General features: G+C 42.8%; 3 protein-coding genes and 7 non-coding genes across 11 annotated transcripts; 4 read left to right on the top strand and 6 right to left on the bottom strand.

Moving 5' to 3' along the window:
• The first annotated feature begins 54 nt into the window (after positions 1-54).
• Positions 55-3,262, top strand: LOC6610558 (prominin-like protein). Its single transcript, XM_032717752.1, has 8 exons — positions 55-517; positions 573-680; positions 733-1,097; positions 1,151-1,278; positions 1,341-1,506; positions 1,557-1,923; positions 1,988-2,813; positions 2,981-3,262. Exons 1-8 carry the CDS (start codon positions 99-101, stop codon positions 3,260-3,262), a joined length of 2,661 nt encoding a protein of 886 aa, XP_032573643.1. The 5' UTR covers positions 55-98.
• Positions 3,263-3,326: 64 nt separating this feature from the next.
• LOC116800945 lies at positions 3,327-7,148 on the top strand. Its single transcript, XM_032717751.1, has 2 exons — positions 3,327-3,722; positions 3,773-7,148. The coding sequence occupies exons 1-2, from the start codon at positions 3,472-3,474 to the stop codon at positions 4,326-4,328; spliced, it is 807 nt and encodes a 268-aa protein (XP_032573642.1). The 5' UTR covers positions 3,327-3,471; the 3' UTR covers positions 4,329-7,148.
• A 567-nt stretch (positions 7,149-7,715) lies between these two features.
• On the top strand, positions 7,716-23,335 carry LOC6610552 (probable chitinase 10). Of its 2 annotated transcripts, XM_032719991.1 has the most exons (8): positions 7,718-7,977; positions 16,807-16,888; positions 19,804-20,312; positions 20,375-21,331; positions 21,392-21,503; positions 21,569-22,539; positions 22,610-22,811; positions 22,872-23,335. In XM_032719991.1, exons 1-8 carry the CDS (start codon positions 7,975-7,977, stop codon positions 23,075-23,077), a joined length of 3,042 nt encoding a protein of 1,013 aa, XP_032575882.1. In that variant the 5' UTR covers positions 7,718-7,974; the 3' UTR covers positions 23,078-23,335. The 2 variants fall into 2 exon arrangements, with proteins under 2 accessions (XP_032575881.1, XP_032575882.1); XM_032719990.1 differs by having other exon boundaries at positions 7,716-7,977; positions 20,375-21,503.
• On the bottom strand, positions 16,948-17,019 carry Trnac-gca. The gene has a single exon. It is a non-coding gene; the product is annotated as a tRNA-Cys (tRNA).
• Trnak-cuu lies at positions 17,555-17,627 on the top strand. Its single transcript has one exon. It is a non-coding gene; the product is annotated as a tRNA-Lys (tRNA).
• Positions 17,799-17,871, bottom strand: Trnak-cuu. Its single transcript has one exon. It is a non-coding gene; the product is annotated as a tRNA-Lys (tRNA).
• On the bottom strand, positions 18,090-18,161 carry Trnac-gca. The gene has a single exon. It is a non-coding gene; the product is annotated as a tRNA-Cys (tRNA).
• Trnac-gca lies at positions 18,591-18,662 on the bottom strand. The gene has a single exon. It is a non-coding gene; the product is annotated as a tRNA-Cys (tRNA).
• Positions 18,844-18,915, bottom strand: Trnac-gca. The gene has a single exon. It is a non-coding gene; the product is annotated as a tRNA-Cys (tRNA).
• Positions 23,336-23,791: 456 nt separating the features above from the next.
• Positions 23,792-23,913, bottom strand: LOC6610551. The gene has a single exon (XR_048488.2). It is a non-coding gene; the product is annotated as a U5 spliceosomal RNA (small nuclear RNA).
• Positions 23,914-24,466: the final 553 nt, after the last annotated feature.

Genomic DNA, 24,466 nt, shown 5'->3' with positions numbered 1-24,466 from the left:
CGATTGTTCTTGGTCGGATCAACAGTTCACCTTGTTCTTACCAAAGCAATCTTGAATTTCATAATCAATCCTATATATAAATAATATATCCAAAAAGAATGGAACTAAAAGTTACTATGTGGATTTGGATCATAGCCTTTCGGCTCCATGTCGTTAAATCCCAGACCAATCAAACCCTCCATTCCTCTTCTAAGTTAATCGACCATGGATCATTGGTCAGGTTTCGGAGGTTAAGCCCTCAAACTAGGTATGCAGAACCAGAAAGCAGATCGAAAGACAATCAGAACGATGGGGATGCGGATTCTGTGTGTCCAATCACTTATTTATCCCATGGTTTTACTGGATTCGTGATCTCAGACGACAAGGAAGTTCCTAAAGGATATATATCCAAAGATCGGAATGACATTGGATCCAAGGTACAGGAAGACGACTGGGAGGCGTATTTGGGATCCCAGAAAGGCCTGAAGATATTAGTCCTTCTACTGGTTCTTCTGTTTCTGCTGATACCCATCCTTGGGTGAGAGCTGCTTGATATTTGGAGAGATTATATTCAGCGAACTGATTCCCATTAGGCTACTCTATGCCTGCTGCAGTGCGAGCTGCCAGAAGAACCAAAGGTCCAGTAAAGGATGCCGCTACTGCTGTGGCATCCTATTGGCCATTTTGGCATTGTTGATGCTGTGAGTATATAGGATATGTTTTACCATAGTGCGATTATGGATTTATTCTTAGTTTGTTTCTCATTCTTGCCATATTGGCGGCCACTCAGCTGAAAATTAACTTGAAGAACCTTAAAGCGTACGGTTGTTATCCCAGTAACTCCAGCCAATCAAATGCGGACTACATATTTCAAAAAGCATCCGAACGTCTGCGTCATCTTTATGTCATCAACTACGATCAGAAAGTAAAAAGGATCAAGAGTGCTCTCAACCAAGAACCCAGTATTAAATATCCCAATAGGGAGCTGGAAGTTCATGCTAAATCCATTGAAAGGCTGATCGAGGTACTGCGTAATATGCGAAGGATCAAGCCAGTCATGCTAAGGATCAAGAATAAGTTGCTCGATGCCCGCCGTTTGGCCACTCAGTTCCGGGATGGTGAGGATTTTAATTCCTTCATAACTGCAAATTTGACAGACAATCCTCATTAGCGTTACGTGGGGTCAAACGCGATCTCATGGTGATTCTAACCTCTGACTGCACGCAAAGGGAGTGCCAAGATTTCTACCGTGCGAATGAGATCATGATGCTGGACATGGGGTGTTTGCATTACGATAGTGTAAGACGATCAGTTTATTAATTTTAAAAGAAAAACTAATGCCAGTTTATACCACCCTTAAGTTGCCCGAATTTGAACCGCTTCTTGAATCTGTTCAGGAAGTACAAGACAGCAAGTTTATAGACTACCCAATACAAGCAGTTGATCAATTGCGACGGATCTCTAGGGCAATAAAAGATCGCATGAGTGACATATTAGACTCCATCAATAAGGACCTGAACAAAGGAGGTAAGGTGAAGCATCTTTGAAGATTACTTAAGGCATGATGACTTCCTTAGCTAAGAAGCTCAAAGAGAGGTACGAAGCATCCTTGAAAGTCTTGCGACAAGTGGTTGAGGAGATGAAGAAGGATACGCCGGTGGTGGTCAAGCCCAATCCTAGATCTAGATCTACTCCAGCGGCTGACTTGCGTAGAAAGCTCGGATCCTCGTGGTTCGGAACTACGTTGGGCTTAATTGTGTTATTAATGCTGGTGCCCCTTCTTCTACTCTTTGGTCTTCTGATTGCTTTGTTTAGTCCAAAAGTAGCCAGTTGGCTTCTCTGTGCCGTTTTGGTTGCTCTTTTCATCCTGTTTTCCGTGGGAGTTATCCTGGTGCTCTTCTACTTGGTTCACGGCGCTTTGATGTATCAAGCCTTTTGCTCTAGGTGTGCTTTACCATTTCGCAAAACATTTGTGCGATTTCAAACTAAAGTTCATTATTATTAATAGGAAATCCCCACAGCCGGTAGACAACAAATCTATTAATCTCAATAGGTTTCTCCCAGAAAACGTAACTACCTTTCGATCCATGCCCATGGTAAGAACCTCAGAAATTCTGCAGAGCTGTGTGCGCAACGAAAGTTTGTACAATGTACTGGGTATCAAGGAGATCTATGATCCATATGGTTTTCGCGATGATGTGATGATCGACGTTCTTAAGTCCCTTGAGAAAATGGAGAACACTTCGTTGCCCGGCGGACTAAAAGAAATTCATCCCGATGCAGAGGAAGCTGCCAAAAAGTTATTGACCGGAAACTTGTCTACATACGACATAAAGGACTATACAAAATATATTTGCCCCCAATTAGTTCCAGAACCCAATCCAGGTCCTTTGGACGAGTTGAGCAAAAAACTGGAAAGCCTGACAAACAAGGTTGAACCGGGAGTCACTATGAAAAACCAGGCGATACATCTGCGAGCATATCATAAACACTTGGGTGTACCTTTGGCAGCGATTGTCAAGCGACTGATAAAGCGACTAAAGCAAATGGATTGGCTCTTATCTGGCGGCTACGGTAGCTTTGTCAAGTACCTCCATCATCTGCTGGACAAGATTAAGCAAGGTGATGACTTATTGCGGCGAGATTCCAAAAAGGAAGCCGACGAGGCGGCCCGTAAGATCAGTAAATTAGTGAAAGCCGGGCTGGATGATTACGTTCGGGTGGTCGAGGAGCCGACCAAAGAGGACATGGAGAGCTGTGAACCCCTCACCCGAGAGGATGGTGAAGCCATGGTTGAGTACGCCGACCTCTGCAATCGGATTGCTAAGCCAATGGTAAGTAAAGAGGTGATTCCCCGATTGCCGTACACTTTTAATTGAGCAAATAATCAAACAAGTTTGCATAAACCTAACGGTGAATCAATATTTATTTTAGTATAGTATAAGTAATCAAAGAAACTCATGAAAATGCATAGCTTATTTATTTTATTTTCATCCCATAGAATGCTATTTGGTTTTGGCTCTTACTGTTTTCCTTGCTTCTCCTGCCCACCATCTGCTGCACCCACTTTTTAAGAAGTCGTTTGAATTCTTTAAAACATTATTCGGAGGTTACAATAGTTTCCTATGGAGAAGGCAACTTTGTGGCTCCTGGTATATTGCCCTTGGGTATGCCACAATGCCAATGCTACAGGTACCTCCCCGTTTCAGCGGAGACCAATGTGGACTATGTGGAGGGCATGGAAGACTACTATGTGGATCAAGTAAAGCGCAAGAGGGAGTGATTTTCCTATTGCTAAATTTGACAATAGTTCATTATTTCTGTAGAATTTTCACTCGAAAAATATATGTATCAAGTTTAGTTTTCAATTGGAAAATTTATGTATCAAGTTAGGAACACCACATCTTAGAATCCAAAGTCATTCTTTTTATACGTTTTCTAGACACATAGTGTTACTAGTTTTAAATGTAGCAATAGAAATCGAAATAAATAATGAAGTGGCTATGCTGGAAGTCGTTTGGTTGCCCCTTGCCCAACATCCTGCCTAATTCATTGTCCTGGACAGATGATATGACCACCTTAAGTATGCTTAACGAAAGTCGGGAAATGGTGGATGGGTCCATTGGATGCTGCTCCATTGACTGGCTTATGCAGCTCCAACAACCCTCGTGTCCGCTGGTGAGGCTATTGATACTCGGATTGTTAGCATTGCCAGTTTATAATGCTATATTGATTGTGGTGGGGTGAGTTTCTAATATATAAAGAAGTAACGATCTTAGTGAATCCTTCCCAGATGGCGTCTACACTGCAGTGTTTCTAGCAGTGCCGAGCGTTTGGTGGTGGACAGCCAAGGGTACAGACCTGTCAAGCGCCAAGCTCCTTCACCTCCACTAGCTCCCAAGCCACCGCCGCGTCTTCGTCGACATAAAGCCACCGAGACTCCATCTTCTTCGAGCCTGGTATTATGGTATCAAAAACCCCATTTCAGTCAAGAGAATCCCTTTGATGAGGACGACAACTACAAAGACCTCAGGGAGAATTTGAAAATGGTTCTAGGTGGCTTGCAGAATGCTTCTTTGCCTCTTCCGCCACAAACGCCCATCTTTGTCCCCCCTCTTGTTGAGCCCTTAACGCCGTCGGAATCACTGACTCCAACTGAATCCCCCAGAAGAGGGAACCAAAAGCAACGCTACAAACTTTTATCAGGGATCCTTAAGCATCTGGGCATAAACTCTATTCGGAAGAGATGGAAAACACACGCCAGCCGGAAGAAAATAACGACTTCAGCAAGCAGCGCTTCCTTATCTAATTCCTCGGGCATTGGTAACAGCTCCTTCTATGTCTATTAAACCAAAATCTGCTCAACTTCGAGAGCTCATCTATCATGAAATCAGCGCCCTATTCAGTGTGAAACTGTACGATTATATTTTGTTACGATTAAAAGCGTGCTGAGGTCAACCTTGTTGGCCCGGCCCATTAAGGCCTTGAAATTGCGGTAGCTTTATTAGAACACATCCGGCATCATAGTTCCAAAGCGGTGGCCGACAAAAGACTTAAACGACAAACCTTGTTCTCTCATCAATCTTTTGGCGGCAACCGACAAAAATAATATAAACACCAAAACAAAGGTAAAACAAACAAAAGGCAAATAAGCCCAACTACGGTGAGCTTGCTCGTTCGCCGATGACTGGCTGATTAAGGGGCAGCGAAAGCAGATCGCTATCGTCACTGCCGTTTCAGCTCCACTTCGAGCTCCTCCTCCACCAGGCAAGCATCCAAGTGCAGCTCCATCATTGTCTGGGCCACAATAGCAGGAAGGAAAAGCCAAAGAGCACGGGAAAAAACAAGGTGATATTTGGAGCACTGAAACTCGGATGCTCTGCACACCATAAAGACTCAGATGAGTCTTTATGGGTTGGGCCTTTTGGGTGATCACAAACCCAAATGGATTAAAATTTAGGTATTTGTGGAATCTCTATTTCAAACTAAGTTATTGGGGTATTAAGCAGAAGTCTGGGGGATTACACACTTTATTGGGGTACAGCAAAAAATGAAATTTATTCTTTGAGATAATAATATGCATATTTCTTATAAATGGAAGTAATCCATAAAGAGATTAGTTCTATAAATAACTTGACAGCAAATCATTTTGAAATCACCTTGAATTCATTTTGTTTAAAAAGAATTAAACACTTTAAACTTTCCTTTTGCCAATACTTAAAAAAATCATTTAAAATAATAATCAACCGAACAATATACAACCATCTTTGAAGGACGGAAATAACCTGCTTCGGAAAGGGCAGATCACCCTCGAAAATTACAACGCAAAATGAGCGGCCGACTCCCAGACGAGTTTTTGTTCTTCCGCAGCCGAGTGAGATGATGACCAGGCCATCCCGATGGTGCGATTCCAGTCGATCTGATGGTAACTAAGAGTGAACAAAATAAAAATAAACGAGACAAGGCCCCCCAGGCAAGGCCATTGAAAAGTGAAAAGCCGCTGGTGGACGGCATATGTTTTTCATAATTTGTAGCTAAAAATTAAATCACGTTTCTTATCAGCGATGTGATGCGATTGTGAGTGCCTTTCTTTTTCAACAATTACCAAAATCATAAAGGCAGCCAACGAAATTACCTACAACGAAATTTCACTTTCAGTTTGTACGACTGTGTTTACGCTTGTGTTTACGAAAACAAAAGACTTAAGGCACGAACTTGCTGGAGTGAAGGTTAAGTCGTTCGATTTGATATTCAATCGGTATAACGAAATCGAAAGCCATGCCAATGCACTCGTCGAAAAGGTCCCACCTGAACCGCATAGATAATAGGTATTTGCCATTCGATTAGATTCCTTCTTCCTGGCTCTCGCTTTTTGGCTTTCGGTTTTATGTACTTTTGTGCATCCGATGTGAAACCTGGCCTCCTTGCGAAACAGAGCATCGTATGGAAGAGTTTTCTTGGGGAAAACTGGCACACAGAATTGCAAAAAGCAAAAGCCGCTGCAAACATCAAATGGCAAATGGCACGCAATGGAATGGGCATAAAAATGCACGCAATTAAGTCGGCCAAATGATTTACAGTGAAAGGCGGTGAAATTTATGGCATGCAAAGCGTGAGAAGACAATTCAGCCGATCAAAAGATCTCCAGGAACTGTAAGACCAGAACATTGGAAAAAAACCGACTCCAATGTGGGGACTTTCGCTTTCATTGGAGCGCAATTTGTCGACGCTGGCTCGTTGATTGGAGGAAGGGGGTGTGGACAGGTCAGGGATTGGAGTTGAAATTGGACGGGGTCCGCTTATGAAACCCCTTCACAGAAACCCATATGCTAATTAACCTCGGCTGCCTCCTGCTTTCTATCGTGTGAAACGTCAGCCAAGTGTTATGCGCGGCGTATTTTGTAAATCATATTTCGAATTTGCATTTAACGCAGTCTCAGATGGAGATGGAAATGGAGATGGGGATGAGGATCAGGTCGGAGACATTTGGCTGACGGCTCTGGCCGGTTGTCTTTATGCTAATCAAACATGTTTGTTTACAAAATCCCAATCGGATAACAAATGGTGGCTACAGACCGCCCTCAGTGGGTGGTTGGGGGAGTCAACTAGTTTTACACGGCTTAGTTATCGAACAAACGGTGCTAGCCTAGTATTTCAATGCTTTTGATATTAATTTTTCAAATAAATAACGATTTCAAAGCGCCTTAATCCTCTTTAAATTAGTTTATACCTAAGAGATATTACTCAATGTGTAGGGAAAATAGTAGACCGATTATAATGCTAGTTTATATTTCTATGTGAGCAGAACTATGTATATGGGCATACAATATCTGTTTATTAACTTTATTTTACTTTCTAAATAGTTGCAAATTCCAGCAAAGTCTTTATAATACGCAATTTTCTGTAATAAAATGGCACAATAAATGAAGCAGCTTTTAAATAAATTAGCAAAGAAACTGAAATTGCCTAAATCTGGGATTGATTCAGTGACGTTACAAGTACCCAAATCAAACCGGTTGAATGTGGTTCGGTTGAACGCGAATTGAAAGGCAATCGATTGCCGTCGGATATGGTCTAGTCCACCAAATCCACTGTTAACCCTCTGTTGCCAACTAACAGTGGTGAACGAAAGAGCCGAGCAAAGGCAACGCAGCAAATTTAATTTTCCATGCAGCTCACAGCGCGGGCTGCAAACCGAAAACTGTTTTTATGCTGCTGCTGCTGCTCCATTGCTTTGTTGTTGGACTGCGCGTATATGGCGTCGTACGTGGCGGACCTGAAACTGAAGCTCGGCCGTTGTCAAACACAAAACACCAAACACCAAAGCTACAAAAACCGAAACCCTGCTCAATCCGGGGGCCAAACTAAGCTCAGCTATACTCTCCGCTGCTACATTCAATGCACTGAGGCAAAAACCACTAATTTTAACAAAAATCTCGTTTAATGTATTAGGAAATATTTGTAGATATTAGATTATATTTATGTTTTGGATTAATTGTACTACTGCAAATAAAAGTGTTCTACTGTTTATCTAAGAAAAAGAATTTAATTTGGCCTTTCAGCTGGAAGGCGCTACTTCCTACCACAACCCTTTGAAGGGTATTACAAAGAGCGAAAACACCACTATTTTCTCCCAGTGTGTACGCTGACGTCGCTGCCGTGGCCGTTGTTGTCGTCGCCTTGTCTTGGCAGCTGGCGGCGGCAGCGCTCGAATCAGTTTCAGTTTTTCAGTCCAACGTGCGAGTTCGAAGCGAAAAGCGGTCCACTTCGCCTTTCTGGGGGCCAGGATTTTTGAAAGTGACTAGTGACTAGTGGCAGAATATGTGCGGTTAGCCACGACAGTTTGCAGTGTCTCGAAAGCCCCAACACACCTAAAAACACAATCCAATCGAATCCGAATAGAGTCTAGATCAATCCAATCTAATAACGACTGCCCGCTCAAGGAGAATCGATTTTGTAGCTTGTGGATACGCGGCGCGGAGTCGAGCTTTAAAAATGGTGAGTGCAAATGTGTGTCAGAGGCATGGAGCTATGGAAATTATCATATCCACGACAGACCCCAACACAACCCCCCTTGGGTTGCCAGTACAAAAAGCATGCCAAAGAATATTGAAAGTCCGTTGACGCAACGGAAAAACGAATGTTAAACAGCAGAAACTCCATGGCACTTGGAGAACGTAAACTAAGAATGCACAGCGAAAAATCATATCTTAGGCAAGACAATGCAGCATAAAAAACATAAAACAATCAAAGAAGTATTATAGACAATTCATAGATATTTTAGAAAACACTTGTCTTGGAGTTGATTGTTATTCTTGTTATGCTAATTGTTAAATTTGCTTTACTTAACTAGCTAACACGTTCTCCGCACAGCTAGGAAATCGTTCAAAATTCTTTTCCTGTGTAAGACTTCAACGCAGAATGGCTGAGTGTGAGAAAAAGCAACAGCAACAACGACAACGGGTTCTGTACCGCTACTGACCGACCGAAGTTGAAGGCGAACTTGTCAAAGACAATGAATAAAATGAGCACTGAGGGGCTAAACAACAAAAAAAGAGTGTAAAGTGGGGGGCTAGAAGTTGGTGGGGTTTTCAGTTTCGCTTTCGTAGCTGAAAGCCCGTCCGGGGAAAAGGGGAAAATGTCCGTAGTCGCAGTCTTCAATTGGCCAATTGGCAACGGCTTTTACTTCCTCGGCCGTTTGAGGCGAAAAGCGAAAAACGAAAAGCCAGCTAGCCGAAAGATTTCCATTATGGCCGCAGCAGGCGGCACGCCTCAATCTGCCAGCAAAATCGGCGGTATAGGCAGCAAGTAAAAGTTGCACAGGCGCACAACAATAGCAAAAACAATAACTAGTTTTGTTTTACAACAATTAATATTTGCAAAGGAAAAAAGAAAAAGAAAAAATACCTATAACTCGCCGCTGTCGATTGGCAAATAGTTGGCAAAGCAAAGAAACATAAAAAAACTGGTCTCGAAAAAGGAAAACTGCAAAAATTTGGTTCGAAACGGAGTTCGAAAACAGTGGAAAAGCAAAAGGCAATCGGAGAGTCCAAATCAAATGCGAACTCTGCTAGCTTTATAAATTAAACATTTTATTTTATGGTCTTTCGCTAGCCGCACAATGCAACCGATCGGACATACGAGCTCCATTATATTTCTGTGAACGAGCGTATAATGTGGAGCAGTTCGAAATTTAAGCATTTCGAAAATGAAAACGAAAAACAATAAGAAATGCTAATTGCTTAAGTTTTCATTGTCTCCGTGATAGGATTTTGCATTAGTTATGGCACTGAAAATATACATTTTATGTGCTAATAAAAGTTTCCTAATTTCCAACGGTCTCCCAAAGTAACCAGCTTCTTAAGACAATTTTAGCTGCTTAGTTCGAGCTTTTCTCCTAATTATAATTATCATTTATCGCAATATTCATCAAGGGTTTCCCTTTTTATATTTACCGAAACATTTATGTAATGTGGAGCAGGTCAAAACCAAATCGCTTTGAAGAAAGAAACTCAAAAATGTTAATTGCAAGCCGGGCCAAAGTTTTCATTGCCTCTGTGCACTTTCGCGGCATTTTGGCGTTAGTTAATAACTCTCTTTAGTGCCGCCCCTTTTCTTGTTGCCACGCCCACCGACTTGACTCGCGCTATTGACAGCAGTGACTGACATGTGCAGTAAGTTGGAAATGTATCTGCAAACTCCCGTCGTATCTGTATCTGTTCATGTATCTACGAGTGTATCTGAAACTCTCACTTTCATTTGAAATGCCACTGCCGGCGCTGACAATTGAATGAAAACACTTGCAGAGAATTTTGTTTGCAAAACAAACCATTGAAATGGCAAGACGGCGAGCTTACCCATGTTTACATTCGAAAAACCCCAAAGAAAAGTAAATACGAAACGAAAGAAAAAATCAGAGCTTAGTGAAGAAGGAGGGTGGGGGCAGACAATATAATTGCACAGCGACAGACTTTCTCCCTTACAGAAAACAAGCAACGCATTTTTCTCTACGCTCTTGTTGTATTATTTTTTTATTATTGTGACGGAAGTTGCTAATGCGGTACGACTGGGCGTATACGTAATGCGAGTGTCAGCCAACGATTACGAGGGTCCTGCCTTGCCAGATTTTGTAACCGATCGCGCAATTGGGGTGTAGAAAATAGAAGAAGATGCAAGTAGGGAAATTGGGTAACAACAAGTAAATTTATAAGCTCAGGAATGGCTTATCTTTTGATTTTTATTACCAAAAAAACCAATTTATTTATTAAAATAGCAAATTTATGTTTCCAAGACATATTCTCCTTCAAAGTTCTGTCCCTGAAGCTGTGACTTTTGAAGCGATAAAATCATTTTAATAGTAGTTTAAGCTTGACTTTACATAATTGAAAGACATTTAAATGTTTTATTGTTTGACTAGACAATGCAACTTAAGTTTCTATGAAGCAATCTGCGATATTTATATGAAATGTGAATATAATGTGCCAGAAAATGCCAGGCACTCACAACTCAGCCACGACTCATGGCTCAAACAGCGTCAAGTAGCTGGGGCATAATTGCAGGCCAGGCCAAGCATTCCGACTACGGCCAATAACATCTTGGCTTAAAGCGTGGCCAAAAGTGCCTGGCAACACGACGTTCTCGATTCTCGGCTGTCGGCTTCTTGGCAATCACTTTTTGCCCAGCCCTGACAGCCAGCTGCAACTGGGTTTTGTTTGGGTTTTGCATCGGGGGAGTGTGGGCTGAATGAAAAACTCGGTTCACTATACACATAAATAGAGAAAAACAGCTAAAGCGATGTAAATCGAGTTTGCAGCCTCGCTCACTTTTATGCTGATTTGTGTACACAGTTTGGCTGAAATCGAAACGCATCAAATGGTTATTGAACTCCTCGTTGAGACAGTCAGTCAGTGAGATAGATAGACAAACAGTCAACCAGCTGACGGCGATAGGAGTGAGAGTAATTCAACAAGTCATTGCACAGAAAAAAATATAAACTCAATTGAATGGAAACTATTTGGCACACTATACCGACAGGATTTATATACTTAGCAAAGAAAAAATCAAACATTACTCATTAATAAATCGAATTTGCGATACAACACGTGCCATGGTTAGTTACCGCATTCCAGAACAAAAGAAAATGTTTAATGCCAAAATTACCATTGGTTTTATGCGGTGAGCAGTGGCAAATCAAAAGACTGAGGCAACAAACTTGGTGCTCCAGCCAGTTCAATTTGTATGGTCTTGCAAAATGACATAAACGCTTTGTACCTATTAATAATATGTCGTTAATGATTCACATTTTCTCCGTGCACGGTGGCAAATAAAAAGACTGAGGCAACGAACTTGGCACCCAGTGCAATTTTCAGTTTTAGGGTCTAGCAGGAAGTGCGACATAAAGGCAGCGAGCTTTGTTTGTCCAACCGCGCGCTACGAGATCCATCTTAATTACCCCGCACCGAATGTCAAACCGGCAGCCAAAGTCGCAGACAAACAAATGTTAATTATGCTTGGGCCAAATCCACATCCATATGCTTAGGGATCTGAGGTACACGCGTGTGTATCAATCATTTGTCGGACGGCGAGGTGACAAACCGAAATAAAAGCCAAAGCAAACTGGTTCCCCACTGTCATTATATAAAGGCGGAGTATCTAAATTTATCAGCCGTATATCCACGGCGAAATCGGACGGCGACATAACCGAAATGTCAAATCACTATCGGTGGCGATAGACTGATCTGCGCCGATCGGTTGCACAACCCTGGTCACTCATAATTGAAACTAATTAGGCGAACATTGTAATTTGTGGCCCTTCCGCTGGCCGAGGCAATTATTATTGTCGTCCAGCGAAGACGTCGCTGTGCCATTTGGCAATAAATTCATCCGTCATCCGGCCAGACGAGGCAATAAAGTGGCTTAAATTAAAAGCAAAACCGTTTTATGGTCTAGGCCATAAACACTGATCGAGGCATCAAACTGGCCCAGCCTCGAGGCAATCGGGCATCTTTTAATTTGAATATATTTGTTTATAAACTGTATAAGCCAAACGGGTTTGCAGTCGCATCTTCGCTGTTTATCCGAAAAGGTTAAAGTTGAGCACAATGCCACCTGCTTTTGGCCGCTGGAGATGCAAACCTCGTATTAAGTTCCTAATACCGCTGCTCGTTTCCCTATGATTTCTGGTTGTCTCTCTTTGGGACGCTTTGTTTATTAATAAAAGCGCATGTGGACTTACGTAAGGAGGCGGCTGCTGGCGCTTCTCCTCATGTTGCACTTGCTGATGGCGATGACATAATGTCCGCACAGTCAGTTCCTTATTGCCGTTGGGTTGGCTGAAAAAGCTGCAAACACTCCCCCAGAAAGTGCAAGTGAAAATATGATTTTTACCCAACATTCGAGAGACACCAAGTCGAGCATTTTCCACGCCGTTAGCTGCGGTTTCGCCAGAGTAAGCAGTGAAAAACCCAAGCCAGAAGGCTGACAAAAAGCCAGTGAAGTTGGCTCTAATGCGACACTGACAAATGGCAAATTCTTTACGAGGCCAGAAGCCAAAAAGCAAGACAAACAAACGGACATAAATTTTATTGACATTATGAACAAGATCGCAGCGTGTAGGAAATGCTTGATCTGGCGGCACTGGAACGGAAGTGGTGCGCACTCAACTGTTGAAATCTGGCATTGCAGCCGCAAGAATAATGGTTATTTGTTCTTGTTCGCTCTGTTGCCACTTCTGTTTGTGCTAAGGATTTATTCTTTTTTATCTTTTTTCCGTTACTGATAGTGACTCAGCAGCAACGGCTCCAACAGCTGGCTGGCATTTAATTTGCCTCACGTTCGGGACATTAAAAAGTCAAGCCAAAATGCAGTTCCATAACTCAGTGGGTGCGTCAAAAAGTCCCAGCCATGTTGCTTAATCACCTAAAAGATGAAACTCTTAAGGAAATAGATTGATCTGAAGATGGCGTGGGTAAAAACCATAAAAGACGCGATTTACAATAAGGATACAACATGAATTTAAGAATACCTAATAAAATCCTAATCAACAAGAATGTAGATGTAATTTAAACATCTTAATAAACCTCAACTGGACATAAAGGCAGCTTTATTTTAAAAGAACGGACTTTATAGTTTTTTGGCCATTAAAATTCCATCTAATCAATTCCTTTTCCTCGTATATCGTCGCACATTTTCGCAGTGTAAGAAACCCTATAAGTCTGTAAATTTTAGCACACTTATCATAAAGCCGTTGGAGTCTGCTGCCTCAACTCGTTTTCCGAGACGTCAATGGCCGGTTCAGGGTTATGCTGCAACAGGAAGTAATTGCCCGACCAGGAGAACCGGCAGACCAGAAGATTGGCTGAGCACCGCACCCAGAAATGACTGCCCGCCCACCCTTTACCCGCAATTGGTAATTGGAGTCGCATATTCTCGCCCAGCGGCCCGGCCCAGCAAATTGCTTAAGCTCAGCCATTATTCTAATCGATCCGTGAACCAGTTTCGGCTTAATTACTAAAGTACGCTGACTCAGGCTCTCTTAATCTGCAATCGCTGTCGAAGTAGCCGTTTTTCTCTCTGGACTCGTTTGCGCAGCTTTTTGGTCAGATTGCGCAAGGTCGTCTGGTCAGGACAGGTGCTCACGACATGGCTTAATTGTGTGACGTATGCAACTGGTCTGAGACCCGGCCAGAAAATAAAATAGTTTGCCGCAAAATCAAAGCCAAAATATTGCACAAGCAGTTATGACTTGTGGCTTAAAGCCCCCAATGAATGCGCATACCCACACAGTCGAAAGACTGTTTTCACTGTACTTTTATATTTCTCTTATTTATTTTTCGATGTTATTTTCGCTGCTTTGGCTGCGCTGCGTTGCGCCTCAACTTGAGCTTAATTTCGGTCAAGCAAAAAGGCGTTCAACATTTAATTAAATACAGCAGGCGCGACAGAGCCGCAAACATACGGCCAGACAACATCGATTCGACAGCCGCTAAAGTGGTAAATGGTCGAAAGCCGAGACCGCATTTAAATAAATCGCACTTCAAGCGAGCGCCAACTGCATTGCCATTTCCATTTTCATTTCCATTTCGATCGCCCCAAACGAAAGACTTAAGCGACGAACGCGACTCGACGCGCCGCGCCGCGAACGGCAGATGTTGCAGCCTCCGTGGCGCATGATTAATGCAGTATTTGCGCAATTTGTCTCGCCCGTTGAAGTTATTGAGCGGACACGGGCATTCGGCAAACGGCAACAAAAGCCACAAAATTTACGCAAATGAATTGCTATTTCAGCGCTTTCTTGCTTTCGTGCAAGTGAAATCCACAATCACCGAAGAGATCATATTTTAGATACCCTGGAAGTAATTGAATGTTAAGTCTGGTCTGTTTGATTTTACACTGCTCATACCTATAATATTGTTTTTCAAGACGAATAAGTATTAGAATAATTTATGAGTATTTTCATTTTCCATTGAAATTTAATGTTTGATGCACATAAAATTCGAATAAAGTCTAACACCTTGGTGTTTTAAAAGTCTCGTATCCATAGCTTAATAGTTAAATGCAATTTTCTCTGATTTTCCATTTGAAAATGGTGTTTCTTTTTTTGCGCAAGACAATTGAACAAATCCAATCATGCTGCTGGAATGCAGTTGGCTTGTCTTTACCTATAACCACCCCCTCATCCAGCAGTCCACCCCTCTCTCTTTCTATTATTTATTGACTTTTATTTGGTGCTGTCGTAACCGCAGACATAGAGCTTGGCGCGGCTTGCGGGTAAACTCAAACGCACAAACTTGGGGCCAAAATGAAACCGAAGACTTGGCGGCTCTTTAAAGCCGAGAAAGAAAAGCAAGTCCCGGTTACACAGAAATTATATTTTTAGATTTAACTTTATGAATTGCATATATCTAATCCAAAGTGGTATTTATGATAAAACAAGTATCTTTCGAAGAACACAAAATATATCATTTAGGTTGAAACTCCGAGAAAATTCTCGAATCTAGGTAATTTTCCAAGCCTTTCTCAAGCAGTCCGAGGAAATCTCTTGAAGTTTCTGTGTTATTCAAAGCAAATTTGATCTGGAAATTAAGGCTGCTCATTATGAGGCTAAAACACCCAGTTTTGACCAGTGCCGAGTTCCAGCGACTTGGCTGTGCTCCAGCGAGCCGTTAGTCAACATGGACACCAGCTAATGATACCGACACACAGCCACACAACCAAGCCAAACACAATGGACATTTGTAGAAAAGTTTGCAATTTGACTTGGACAATCGCCCGAAATGGTTATGAAAGCCAAACATACAACACATTTTTCGCAAGAATGCAATTGAAAGATGATTTGCTGAATTCGACGGGTCGGGGAGACTTTCGGTTCTGGTGATTTTCGCTTTCGCACAAGGAAAATGAAAGGCATTTGAGAAGCCAGGTTTCTCTTTACGGTCATTCCGTTTATTTCCGCGCCCAGTTTCAGAGTTCCAGCGCCAAAGATGCAAAGATCCAAAGCAAGAGCAAACCAGTTGGTCCACACCAGTTCGGTCCCACAACTGACTAACTGACTAACTGGCCACACGCGATAAGGAACCTTTTGGGTTATTTTGCTTCAAGACTAAATAATTTATGCACCGTTTGCGGACTGCTAAAAAATTTAAATAAATAGCCGAAAATAAGCCGAAACCAGTTTCACTTTTACGGCTCAACTGCGTCCCATCTCGATCGAGAGATCCGAGGAGATTAATGGGCGGACTAATGGCGGGGGATGTTCATTAATAAGGCAACCTTCTCGGCGAGTTAGTAACACGACCTTGGGCATTGCTCGCCAGAACATCCACCGCTTTCTAACTGTAAGCCCCAACCGTTAGCAATCGACTCACGGTTGTGCCAATTCGGGCCATTTCTCCATTTCTTAACTTCTCCACCTCCATTACGGCTAACTGTTTGTGGCCCACTGGCGATTTGCATAACCCGGCGTTGTGTAAGGTGTTCTTAATGGAGATGTCCCCAGAATACCTAAACAGGCAATGGGTAATGGCCTAAAGAACCCCGTAAATGGAAAAGCGTTAAATGTGTTTACCTACGGTTAGAGTCGAATATATTTGCAAAAAGATAAACATAGCCTACAGAAGGGTCACAGTTATGTTTACAGTCATTAAATTTTTAATTCTGTTAACTCTTCTTCCATTCACAAATCAAAATATTTTGTTTTAGCATTATCAGAGCTGTCCAAAAAAACACCTCTCAGCTAAATTCCAATATATAAAGTAATCAGGTGTCCCAGAAAATGAAGTGCCTTGCCTGAATTCACCTTTTTCCCATCACTTCAGTGAACCTTTGTGAATGGGGAATGGCTTCGGTTGGAGGTCGGACTTACTTTCAAAGTCGAGAGACTCTTCAAAACGGCTAATAAGTCTGCCAAGTGCAGCTGAAGATGTCAGACAAGTTTTAACAGCTTTATGAGACAAACTGTCTCATCTGAACAATGGGCAGTCGCTTTGAATAATTATGAGCTTCGGGTTAATTGTTAATTAGTCGGCCGGGCAATCGGGCTGAAACTTTGGGAGCATTGTTTATTTCTCATAGCAGGTCGGTCTGCTGATAAAAGTAGGTCAATGTCAAGACGTGTTCGTCCGCTTATGACTGGTGGGCGCCAAAGGGCCATCCGACTGACCTCTGTCTGTCAGCTGACGACCTTCTTTCTGGCCCAATTGGGGAGGCAACAAATGCCACGTAATTTGTTGAAAGTCGACGTGCCCCCACATAAATCACAGATTATTAATCGTACATCAAAGCATAAACCCGTGATTAATTGCCCTTGTTTTTGTTTCTCCTCCACAGTTTCCACCGCGGTTGCTGCGAATCGCATTTGTGATATGCCTACTGATTGTCTTGCTCTCGCCCTCCGCAGACAGTGCACAGAGTAAGTAAAAAATGTAAAAAGAAATTAAACATTGGGTATAAAGAAAAAAGGCAAAAGCAAGGGGACACCCGGGTTTGAACCGGGGACCTCTCGATCTGCAGTCGAATGCTCTACCACTGAGCTATATCCCCTCTTATATAAAGAATGGCAATTTACCGAACAAGTCAAAACAACAGCCCCCATATCTTAATGTGTGGGCGTAACTTTACACTACTTTTAGTTTCTTCTTACGGGTCTAGCCGGAAATTGATAAGCAATTATTCTTTCATTTCTATTGTTGTTACTGCTTTGTTGTGATTGCGTTTATCTGCATCACTATCACATAACACATAAATAATTGTTGTTTAACCCAAAAACTTCATTAGGAGAAAGGCAGAAGGGCGTGGTAGCCAAACCCATTAACTCAACATTAAATCTTAATTAAGGCAGATAATTAAAACGTATTGGAAAAGAAATCAAATGGCTTGAAAAAGCGGTAGCCAACATCTTGCAGTTAATTATCTAGTTTTATGTTCAAAAAGCTAATTTGTAAAATGGTGCACTGTTGGCAAATAATTTTATCATTAATAAAACAGGTCATTATTATGCCCAAATTACTTTAAAAATTAATTAAAACATTTTCGATCCTCAAATTGTGCCACCAATTTGGTCGCCCTCAATCACACAGCCCGGCTAGCTCAGTCGGTAGAGCATGAGACTCTTAATCTCAGGGTCGTGGGTTCGAGCCCCACGTTGGGCGGTTTATTTTTTAGTTCCCTTATTGAATTTATGATTGTTTAACATAAGTTAAAAAAGTATGTTAAATATTTTCATGTGAACATATGAAGGATTTATTTATTTACATTTAATATTAACATGGGCGAAAAATTTATATTTTTTAAAGGATAGAATAATTACCAAAAAAGTAAAACGCCCAACGTGGGGCTCGAACCCACGACCCTGAGATTAAGAGTCTCATGCTCTACCGACTGAGCTAGCCGGGCTATATAAGGCGAGCGTCTAAACTCAAGAAAAATAATCGAGAACTCGCACTAAAATTATTTCAAGTCAAATAGTTATATTTTTATAAATTGCACTACAATTATTTCAAGTCAACTAGTTATATTTTTAGCCAAAAGGTAATATTAAAAACTATATAAACTATATATATAGGAAACATCACAACAAGTGTATAAGAAATAAGAAAATTAGCAAAAAAACAAGGGGACACCCGGGTTTGAACCGGGGACCTCTCGATCTGCAGTCGAATGCTCTACCACTGAGCTATATCCCCACGTTGCCATATTAGGACTAAAGTAACAACTTACCGCAAGAGTGGTTGTTGCGGTTGGAACCAAACATGTTCGATAGCAGCATCCAAGAATTTAACCCTCCGCTGGGCAAAAAATGTGCTCCAATTATACAACCCTTATCTTGAAAATAAAATAGGTAATTTGGTTTGCTGACATTAAAATATCATGAAAAATATCATTCGGTCTTGTAGCGGAGCTAAGAAAAACAAGTTATAATAGCCAAATAGAAATATATTTTAGTACAGGTATTTAGGCAAGAAGAATTTGAGTCAAAAGATGTTACATTAAAAAGGGCACAATTAATTCAGTTACATAAAATAACATGAACATAAAAGAAATCATAAGTACTGTATTTGAAATGTAGCAAAAGTTAGACCATAATATTAGGCAGATGGGAAAAAAGTTTACCTAGGGGACACCCGGGTTTGAACCGGGGACCTCTCGATCTGCAGTCGAATGCTCTACCACTGAGCTATATCCCCAAGAGTGGCTGCGAGCTCCAACAAAGGCCCCATGAGCTAATTATTTTTGTTACTGCTTAAAATAAGAACATTAGGAAGATCCAGATATGAACAAGACCGCTAATAGAAAAACCAATGATAAGGGCTGATCAGAAAAAAATATACTTTATATTTGAACTGGGAGCAGCAAAAAGGTTTACCAAGGGGACACCCGGGTTTGAACCGGGGACCTCTCGATCTGCAGTCGAATGCTCTACCACTGAGCTATATCCCCAGTTGGAGTTCGCGCGACCAAGCGGCAACTAATTCCTCGCTAGCTAATAATATCCGAAGGCGATGGCGTACCTCGTACTGCAGTAACCTCTCCTTTTCCAACCATATTTAATATGGTTGTATTGTGTGTGGGCTTGCGCAGTGGAAAAATGCAAAAGATACGGCAATTTAATGAAATATTTAAACAGGTTTAGCAATAATTTCGCATTGTTATTTCTGCTGCAGCAACACCACTTCATTTAGCGAAATTAAACTGACAAATACAACAGAAACCGGGTCCGACCAGCCAGCGTACCAATTTAGACATTCCAATTATAATTATAAATGTATGTTTATCTGTAAAGTCTCAAGAGTAATCTACGTTCGATATCTTATCTTAATTATTAAGACAGAATTAAGTAAATCCCAACGTCACGACTTTCGATGGATTCACGCTGAAGAGACATTAATTTGATATTATCGGCACTCGTCGATCGCAAGTGGTTGACAATCCATCGCAATTGCCATTGCGATCGCGATTGAGATCGACATTGCGGCAACCCGTCATTACCATTGCCACATTGTCGGCTGATGGGGAGCTCACTCGGATGACAGGTGTCAGCTACCGTACCTGTACAGTGAAGCCGCCGCTTCCATCTCGAATTGTGCAATTGGGGCAAGGTCAACTTGATCACGTGGTGGGTTAAATGTGGGCGGACCTCTCATTCAGATGGGAGGCTGTTGAAGAATAAATGACTTACAACTGGCATAGGAATGAATATGATTTTTTTTAACCTATTACATATTATGTATGAGGAATTTAATAACTTGCAAAGTAAGAAGAAGTAAACTAAGCACCTAACAATATCATATGAATATGATTAATATTGCATATTTAATTCATCTCCAGCCAAGACACGTCGACGACTGCGGCGTCCCACAACATCGGTCAGCTCCTCGAGGAGCAACCTCATCGAGTCTAAGAAGTCCACTGAGGCTCCAGAGGCTGAGAAGCGTATTGACCAGATCACCTCCGCCACCACCACAAGTGCTCGTCGTACACGCCTTCGTTCCAAGGCGAAATTGGGAGCAGCTGCAGCTGGAGGAGCAACCGTAGCAGCTGGAGGAACTGCTCTGGTGGCCAGTGGATCTTCACTAAAAGGCAAGAAGACTAAGGTGGACGATGGAACGCCGAAGATTGTGTGCTACTATACCAACTGGTCGCAGTACCGTGTCAAGATTGGCAAGTTCGTTCCGGAGGACATTCCAGCCGATCTCTGCACCCACATTATCTTCGCTTTTGGATGGCTGAAGAAGAACAAGTTGAGTTCTTATGAGTCCAACGATGAGACCAAGGATAATGTCCCCGGACTGTACGAACGTATGATGACCCTCAAAAAGGCCAATCCAAAACTAAAGGTAGGTGTTAGAAAAATCTAAAAAATTCTAAAGCTTACCTAACCCATCCACTTCCTCTCTAGATTCTTCTGGCTCTTGGAGGTTGGTCCTTTGGCACCCAGAAATTCAAGGACATGTCCTCCACCCGATACACCCGCCAGACCTTTGTCTACTCGGCCATTCCTTTCCTGCGCAAGCGCGGCTTCGATGGTCTGGATATGGATTGGGAATACCCCAAGGGTTCCGATGACAAGAAGAACTTTGTTTTGCTGCTGAAGGAACTGCGCGAAGCCTTTGAAGCTGAGGCCCAGGAACTGAAGAAGCCCCGTCTCTTGCTTTCCGCTGCCGTGCCCGTGGGTCCGGACAATATCCGTGGTGGATATGATGTGCCTGCCATCGCCAGTTATCTGGATTTCATCAATCTGATGGCCTACGATTTCCACGGAAAGTGGGAACGCGAGACTGGACACAATGCCCCACTTTATGCTCCCTCCACCGATTCCGAGTGGCGCAAACAACTGTCCGTTGACAATGCCGCCAGCTTGTGGGTTAAGATGGGCGCTCCCAAGGAGAAGCTGGTCATTGGAATGCCGACCTATGGACGCTCCTTCACCTTGGCCAATCCGGATAAGCATGGTCCCAATGCCCCCGCATCGGGGGGTGGACGCGAAGGTGTCTACACCAAGGAGGGTGGATTCTTGGCCTACTACGAGATCTGTGAAATGCTGTTGAATGGCGCTGTTTATGTCTGGGATGACGAGATGAAGGTTCCCTATCTTGTTGATGGAGACCAGTGGGTTGGCTTTGATGATGAGCGAGCTATTAGGAACAAGATGCATTGGATCAAATCGAATGGCTTTGGTGGTGCCATGGTCTGGACCATCGACATGGATGACTTCAAGGGAGAGGTGTGCGGTGGCAATGTCAAGTATCCCCTGATCGGAGCTATGCGGGAAGAACTCCTGGGCATTTCCCGAGGAAAGGAGGCCAAGGATGTTAACTGGACCGCCGTTGCGGCAACATTTGAGGATATCGAAGAGGTTGGTTTACCAGCTTTGACAGTTCAAACTGATTCTTATCACTCACGTTGCTTCTTACAGAAACCGGAACCCATTAAGATATCTGTGGATGAGATTCTCAACAAGGTGCGAAAGCCACAGGTCCAAAAGAAGCAGCGCATCAAGTCAGGAGCAAATGCTGTAGACTCCAACAGTGAGTAGTATATAAATGCCCATGTGCAAAGCTCAATCTATAAATTTATCCCCGCATTTCTATAGCTCGTCCTGCCCAGGTGTTCTGTTACCTGACCAGCTGGTCAGCCAAACGACCTGGAGCCGGTAAATTCCAGCCGGAGAACATCGATCCCAAGCTGTGCACCCACATCGTGTATGCTTTCGCCACTCTTCAGGACTACAAGCTAACAGAAGCCACCGATGATGATCCCGAGAATTATGAGAGTGTAATTGCCCTGCGTGACAACAATCCCGATCTGCAGATCCTTCTGGCCATCGGAGGATGGGCCTTTGGTTCCACTCCCTTCAAAGAGCTCACCTCGAATGTGTTCCGTATGAATCAGTTTGTTTACGAGGCCATCGACTTCCTGCGCGACTATAAGTTCAATGGCTTGGATGTGGATTGGGAGTACCCCCGTGGTGCCGAAGATCGTGTGGCCTACGTCAGTCTGCTTAAGGAATTGCGAGTGGCTTTTGAAGGTGAGGCCAAGTCCTCTGGACTGCCACGCCTACTGCTCACTGCCGCTGTGCCCGCCTCCTTCGAGGCCATCGCCGCTGGCTACGACGTTCCTGAGATCTCGAAGTACCTGGACTTCATCAACGTGATGACCTATGACTTCCATGGTCAGTGGGAACGCACAGTGGGACACAATTCGCCTCTATTTGCTTTGGAATCGGCCACCGGGTACCAGAAGAAACTGACCGTTGATTACAGCGCGAGGGAGTGGGTGAAACAGGGTGCTCCCAAGGAAAAGTTACTTATCGGCATGCCCACCTATGGCCGCAGTTTCGAGCTTGTCAATAACACCCAATTCGATATTGGATCCCCCTCGTCCGGCGGTGGCAAGGCGGGCAAGTTCACCAACGAGGCCGGCTTCCTCAGCTACTACGAGGTCTGCTCCTTCCTGGCGGCAGACAACACCACGCTCGTTTGGGACTCGGAGCAGCAGGTGCCCTTCGCTTACCGCGGCAATCAGTGGGTGGGCTTCGATGATGAGCGTTCTCTCAAGACCAAGGTGAGTTGGGACAACTACTCAATAAGTCGGAAATACCGCGTTACTTACACAACTCGCTCTTCATCAACAGACGGAATGGCTGAAGGAGCAAGGCTTCGGAGGCATCATGGTGTGGTCCATCGATATGGACGACTTCTCCGGTCGCTGCGGAAGTGGTAAGTACCCGCTTCTGACTGCCTTGAACGACGAGCTGAAGGACTACAAGGTGGAGTTGGAATACGATGGTCCCTATGAATCCCATGGCCCACGAGGAGCCTACACCACCAAGGATCGTAAGTTACCAGAGCGACTTAGCCATGGAACTTTGAATATATACCCTGCAATTCGATCAGCTCATGACGTGACCTGCGCCGAAGAGGACGGACACATCAGCTACCACAAGGATTGGGCCGACTGCACCCATTACTACATGTGCGAGGGCGAGCGGAAACACCACATGCCCTGTCCCGCCAACCTGGTCTTTAATCCGCAGGAGAACGTTTGCGACTGGCCCGAGAACGTCGAGGGATGCCACACGCCCACGGAGGCGCCAGCCTAAGACCTCCATCTCCGGTTGGACTTGTTAATATTATGGAATCGATGCCCTAGATTTAGTTGTAATGCGAAACTGCCACGAAACTCTTTTGCTGCCGCCGCCCCCATTCCCCAACTAACTACGAAAAATACTCGACAACTTGCTAAATTTCGGCTGAATTTTTTTACACTAAATATAGGTCTAGCTAGTGCTGTAAGTAGTTTTTATGTCTTAGTTACCAATTCGCACCCACAACAAAGATGAGAATGATGAACCCAAAAATCCTGAACTACAACTTTCTGAGAGGCGCACACTAACTTTCGCATTTCCGTATGACTCGTAACAAAAAGGTTTATATGGAAGATGCCCGAAACTTCCGTATAGCAAACTGTGATAATCATAAGAGACCAACCAACAAGAAATCGGCCTAAGATTTCAATCGAAATTTGAACGAATTTGAAAAATCAAGCGAAACAGTTTTACCCTTCAAAACAGAGCTGCTTCCCGATGCTTTTGCCTCGGCTCCTTTCCATGTCATTCCCAATCTGAATAATACAAACAGGCACAGAGAAAATTGTACATTTTCTACTTTAACAATAAATTTGTATTATAGAGTTGTAATTACGTAGTTAAAATAAAAACAAACGTTAAAAACATACAAGCAGTAGTTTTAATACGTTCCTTTACATATAAAGAATACAAGAATTCTTAAATTTACTCTACATTTATTTTTGATGGCCCCAGTCTTGCGACAGGGCACTACTAAAAATTATTTTAGACTCATTAGAGTGTTCCTCTCCACGGAAATCTTTAGTAAAAGGCGAAAGATTTATTCGACAATTGAAGAGAAACCAGAGTGCCTTACCACAATTTTTATCAGCTACTCTATGCAGTGACTGCTTGAACACGTTGGGAATTATACGCACACCGGCTCGGTCACTTCGCGCTAAAAACTGTTGCTCTCTTTTCGGCTGAAACAGAACTCACCCTTGTTAAGGAATTTTGTGAGCGCGCTGTTTAAAATACGCCCTGTGGTGATATGAATTTTCCGATGGTTCGCTCTTCTCTCCATGCGCCTGCGCATAATTTTGTTAATTTTATTGTTTATAGATGTAACTCTTATATTCCATTTCTCATCCAGTCGATGATCACAAATATGAGTTTGATGATAGGGAAAGCTGTGCTTTCGAACAATAATAAAACACAGTGTATTTAAAAATTTTATTATTTTTTTTATTGGTTTTCTCAAAAAGTTTTATACATTTTGTTTTTCGTTTCAATTAAATAATTAGTCTTACGTTGATGTACACCATAATTTAAAAAATAAAGTACACCGTAATCTTGACAAACGGAAAGAGAGATAAAAAAGTACAAAAGTGTACACAATCAAGAAAAATATTGCAAAATTTGAGT

This window comes from Drosophila sechellia, chromosome 3L (assembly GCF_004382195.2).
Source record: "Drosophila sechellia strain sech25 chromosome 3L, ASM438219v1, whole genome shotgun sequence".
Taxonomy (NCBI): Eukaryota; Metazoa; Arthropoda; class Insecta; order Diptera; family Drosophilidae; genus Drosophila; species Drosophila sechellia.
This window is presented reverse-complemented; position numbering and strand designations above follow the sequence as displayed.

Bases quoted from the DNA above. Each gene is read 5' to 3' on its own strand.
- LOC6610552 (XM_032719990.1), top strand. The intron at 16,889-19,803 runs GTAAGTAAAAAA...ATTCATCTCCAG, and splicing joins CTCCGCAGACAGTGCACAGA to CCAAGACACGTCGACGACTG. The intron at 21,504-21,568 runs GTGAGTAGTATA...GCATTTCTATAG, and splicing joins AAATGCTGTAGACTCCAACA to CTCGTCCTGCCCAGGTGTTC.
- LOC116800945 (XM_032717751.1), top strand. From the start codon at position 3,472: ATGAAGTGGCTATGCTGGAAGTCGTTTGGTTGCCCCTTGCCCAACATC. The intron at 3,723-3,772 runs GTGAGTTTCTAA...AATCCTTCCCAG, and splicing joins GCTATATTGATTGTGGTGGG to ATGGCGTCTACACTGCAGTG.
- LOC6610558 (XM_032717752.1), top strand. From the start codon at position 99: ATGGAACTAAAAGTTACTATGTGGATTTGGATCATAGCCTTTCGGCTC. The intron at 518-572 runs GTGAGAGCTGCT...GATTCCCATTAG, and splicing joins CTGCTGATACCCATCCTTGG to GCTACTCTATGCCTGCTGCA. The intron at 1,098-1,150 runs GTGAGGATTTTA...AATCCTCATTAG, and splicing joins GGCCACTCAGTTCCGGGATG to CGTTACGTGGGGTCAAACGC.